The following is a 4,968-nucleotide window of genomic DNA, read 5'->3' as shown; positions in this document are numbered from 1 at the left end:
AGGTACAACGTTCAGTAAAAATATATGAAAACAAGAATTTGTAAAACTACTTTCTAAAAAGTATGTACTATAACAAAATGAAGATGTTAGAATGTCTCTATTCAAAAATAAACATTTTGACTCTCAGAAATGAAATATTAAAATGAGAAGTTATTTGAAACAATATTCTTGTAAATTTTAATAAATTAATTGAAAGGCAGTAAGTAACAAGAAACATGTTAGAAGTCTACAAGGCCATATTATCTGTATTTTAAGCTGTTCTATAAAAAGGATCTTAAAAAATGCTAACTATATGGGGGGAGGGTTACTGGGAACGGAGGGGAGGAGACTGGGTTACGGTTGGGGATGATAAATGGGGAGTGAAACTAAATGTACACATAACGTTGAATGTAAAACAAACTCTTAAAATTAAAAAGTTTTTTTAAAATGGTAACTATACATATACATATATACATATACATATATACATACATACATATATATGTATGTGTGTGTGTATATATATATATATACATACACACACACACACACATATATATAAAACTTTATTGCAACAAAAATATAGCTAACTCTGAGACCAGAAGACAGAAGATGTAGACTCTGCCTGGCTACTACTACTGACCGCTCTGAAAGGGATCACAATAGGAGATACTGGATAGAGTGGGAGAAAAGTGTGGATCAAAACTCAAAATAATAAAAAGACCAGGCTTACTGATCTCATGGAGACTGATGAGACCCCTGAGACTATGGCCCTTAGACACTCTTCAGGCCTGGAAGTGACTGCGTTCTTGTGGGTCAACTTTCAGCCAAATGATAGACAAGCCCATGAAGTGAACAATAACACCAAGGAAGTAGGTACTTCAACAGTAGAACAATCAACCATATGAGATCAAAATGGCAGCAGTTGCTCAAGGATAAAGCTCAGAAGGCAAGAAGGGATATGAAGAAGGATGAATGGAAACGTTAAACACAGGGAAGAAGTTGGAAGGGTACTGTTACATTGTAGGGACTGCAATCAATGTCATAAAACAAAATGTGTATGAATTGTTGAATGGAAAACCAATTTGCTCCAGAAACTTTCACCCAAACCACAATAAAAAGTTTTTAAAAAATACAGCTAAGCCTTTAGTAGCATAGGAGCTCTGGTAGCATAGTGCCTAAGGCACTTGACTGCTAACCAGAAGACTGGAGGTTCAAACCCACCAGCCACTCCATGGAAGGAAGGTTGGGTAATCTACTTCCATACCACCTCAGAAACCCAAGGAGGGGTCACTCTAAGTCGGGTCTGACTCGACAGCATATAACAACAACAAGCCTTTAATCAAACACATTCCTTTCTAAGGCAAAAGGAGTGCCTAAAATCTAAGATTCAAGAAAGGATTTGAGAAAATCACCAAATAATTTAATACTAAGGAACAGTGATTATAGGAAGAAAGCTGGGCTCTGGAATCAAAGACCTGACTTCCCATCTAGGCTCTGCTACTTACTAAATTGCAGAAATGTCATTTAACCTCTCAGAGTCTTAGTGCACTCATTTCTGAAAAGGACAATAATAGTTACCTTCTAGGGCTATTGTAAAGAAGGCGAATACGTAGAATCAGAAACAAACTCATTATAGGTACCTAATACATGATATCAGTTCTCTCATTTCATCATAAAACCTACTAAATAATTAAAAGCCTCCAGAACAACAAAGAAAACAACCTCTATCAGTGTAATGCATCCCCAATGTTTAGTAAATCTATCAGAAAAAGCTGTCTTCATATTTAAGCTTAATCTCTTAGGTTAATAGCACAAAATTTGCTCTTTTCCATGGAGATGACAGATTATTGGTCAGCTACAAAGAGCCAAACATTTCCTGTCACAAGATTCCTATTAGTATACTATAAAAACACTGCTAATATGGCAGTTTCACTATGCATAAAAATAGTTATATTTTTATATTTTATTTTATTATATTTTATTTAATAAAATAAAAAAGTTATATTATAATCTTAGCATCTATTACTCATTTCTCTTATGAATGAGAATATGTAAGCCACATTGTAATCTCTTTCTTGGGTAAGATATATATATATCTTTAATCAAACACATTCCTTTCCAAGGCTAACGGAGTACCTAAAATCAATTATATATAAATAATGACATATGATATCAATTTGGTAGGATTTTTTTTCAAAGGTATAAAGTCATAAAAAAGCATCAGAACAGAAAACGGGATAAAAGTAACTACAAAATTAAAGTTCTCTTATTCAGACATATATAAATATTTTTATAATCCTAAGATAATTAATACATCACATTTTTATACATTCCTTTTCCCCAAATAATGCCTTTAAAAACTGAGTCAAGCAACAATTTAAAGCACTTATACTTACATTCAGTAAAGAAAATACTTAACATAGGCCAACAATTTTCAAGTGATCCCAACTTAGACAGAAGTGTTAAATCGCCTACAAATTTTATCCAATTCACAGCCTCTTCAACTGCCAAGATTTTCTGTTTTAAAAACAGGGATAAAGAATGAGATTTCAGTATTAATTTTAAATTTGTCATGTGGCATCGGTGACATATACAGTAGTTGAGATCCATAATACAAAACCAGTGTGAATTCCACATTTCATTACTCCAGTATAAAACCTAGTTAACATACAAGTTAACAAATACCATGTACTCACCACAGTCTACCTTCAGAGTTCAAGATGCTTCTGCACTGATTCCAGCCTGGCCAGAAGCTGACTTGGGTATCAGGAGAATGCAATAATACAATCTGGATGAGTGGGATCCCAGCAATCACCTAAACTAGGACCTCCATCCTTAGAACCGACCCAAGGTTTAGATTACAGATTAAGGTTCACCAAAGAGAATATGTATTTTACATGATGTGTGGCAAACAGAAGAATAAGGAGATATATTAACAAGAGGACATGGCTGATTAAATGGGCTCTTTGTAAAAAGACTTTCATGATGTATCAGGAATTCACAAAAATGCTACTGATACCTCAAAATGTCTACAGTAACTTCAGAAATTAAGTATTTATCCATTTTGGTGTCAAGCTTAAGAGAAACACATAGATGTCTGTGTCAACAGTAACATTAAAAATTGGTTTATCATTCATTATAGTTAGGGATCAACTAGTAATTACGTGTCAAAAAAATGTTCATTCCAGAGACCTAATAATTTCATTTAGGGTAACTTATGACAGGTATAAGTTGCAAACTTATATAAGTTTATGTTGAAGCTGAAGAAAAGTAAAACAAGTCCACAAAAGATATGTTGTTGTTGTTATTATGTGCCGTCGAGTCGGCCCCGACTCATAGCGACCCCTCCTTGGGTTTCTGAGGCAGTATCACTATGGAAGTAGGATTGCCCAACCATCCTTCCGAACAAAAGATACATCCTACCTAAATTTAGAGACCATCTGAAGACTAGATTTGATGCATTGAACAACAATGATTGAACACCACACAAATTGTGGGAAGACATCAAGGACATCATGCATGAAGAAAGAAAAAGATCAATAAAGGCAGGAAAGCAAGAAAAGACCAAAATGGATGTCACAAGAGACTGAAACTTGCTCTTAAACGGAGAGTGGCTAAAGTGAATGGAAGAAATGACGTAAAAGAGCTAAACAGAAGATTTCAAAGGGCAGCTCAAGTAGACAAAGTCAAGTATTAGAATTAAATATGCAAAGACTTGGAATCAGAAAATCAAAAGGGAAGAACATGCTGAAAGAACTGAAGTAAAAATTCAAGCTTCAAGTTGTAATTCTGAAAGATTCTGTGGGTAAAATACTGAATGATACAGGAAGCATCAACAGAAGATGGAAGGAAAACACAGAGTCACTGTACCAAAAAGAATTGGCTGATATTTAACCGTTTCAAGAGGTAGTATATAAACAAGAACCAAGGGTATTGAAAGAAGTACAAGCTGCACTGAAGGAACTGGCAAAAAAACAAGGCTCCCGGAATTGATGGAATACCCATTGAGATGTTTCAACAAATGGATGCAGCACTGGAAGTGTTCACTCATTTATGCCAAGCAATTTGGAAGACAGCTACCTGGCCAATTGTATAAAATTATACAATTGTATAAATGATTATATAAAAAATTGTATAAAAGATTCATTATTTGTGCCCATTCCAAGGTAAGGGGCTTCAACAGACTGCAGAAATTATCAAACAGTATCATTAACATCACACACAAGTAAAATTTTGCTTAAAAAAATGGTTACAGCAGTACACCAATAGGGAACTGCCAAAAATTAAAGCCAAATTCAGAAGAGGGTCTCGAATGAGTTATATTATTATTGATGTCAGATGGATCTTGGCTGAAAGCAGAGAATACCAGAAAGATGTTTCACTGTGTTTTACTGACTACACAAAGGCATTCGACTGTGTGCACCCTAACAAATTATGGATAACAATGCAAAGAATGGAATTCCAGAACACATAATTGTGCTCACACAGAACCTGTACACAGACAAAGAAGCAGTCATTGAAACAGAACAAGGGAATACTGTGTGGTTTAAAATCAGGAAAGGGGTTCACCACGGTCATATCCTTATTTATTCAATCTGTATGTGGACCAAATCATCCAAGAAGCTGGACTATATGAAGGAGAATGGGGCAGCAGGATTGGAGGAAAACTCATTAACAACCTGCAGTGTGCAGATGACACAACCTTGCTTGCTGAAAGTGAAGAGGTATTGAAGAACTTACTGATGAAGATCAAAGAGTAAAGTTTTCAATATGGATTACATCTTAACATTAAGAAAACTAAAATCCTCACAACTGACCAATAAGCAACATAATTACAAATGGAGAAAAGACTGAAGTTGTCAAGGATTTCACTTTACCTGGATCCACAATCAACACCATTGAAGCAGCAGTGAAGAAATCAAATAATATACTGCATTGGCCAAATCTTATACAAAAGTGCTCTTTAAATTACTAAAGAGAAAAGAT

The 4,968-nt window shown here is 34.7% G+C and overlaps 1 protein-coding gene across 1 annotated transcript in view; it reads right to left on the bottom strand.

Annotated features, from left to right (window-relative positions):
* The window catches only part of TTC3 (tetratricopeptide repeat domain 3), a 129,652-nt gene that overhangs the window by 115,430 nt on the left and 9,254 nt on the right, over window positions 1-4,968 (bottom strand). The window contains exon 6 of the mRNA XM_007945559.1: window positions 2,379-2,499. Within this exon, the coding sequence (XP_007943750.1) occupies window positions 2,379-2,499 (121 nt within the window). The remainder of the gene's footprint in view (window positions 1-2,378; window positions 2,500-4,968) is intronic.

This window comes from Orycteropus afer, unplaced genomic scaffold (genome assembly GCF_000298275.1).
Source record: "Orycteropus afer afer isolate SDZICR_OR568_19922 unplaced genomic scaffold, OryAfe1.0 scaffold00137, whole genome shotgun sequence".
NCBI lineage: Eukaryota > Metazoa > Chordata > Mammalia > Tubulidentata > Orycteropodidae > Orycteropus > Orycteropus afer.
This window is presented reverse-complemented; position numbering and strand designations above follow the sequence as displayed.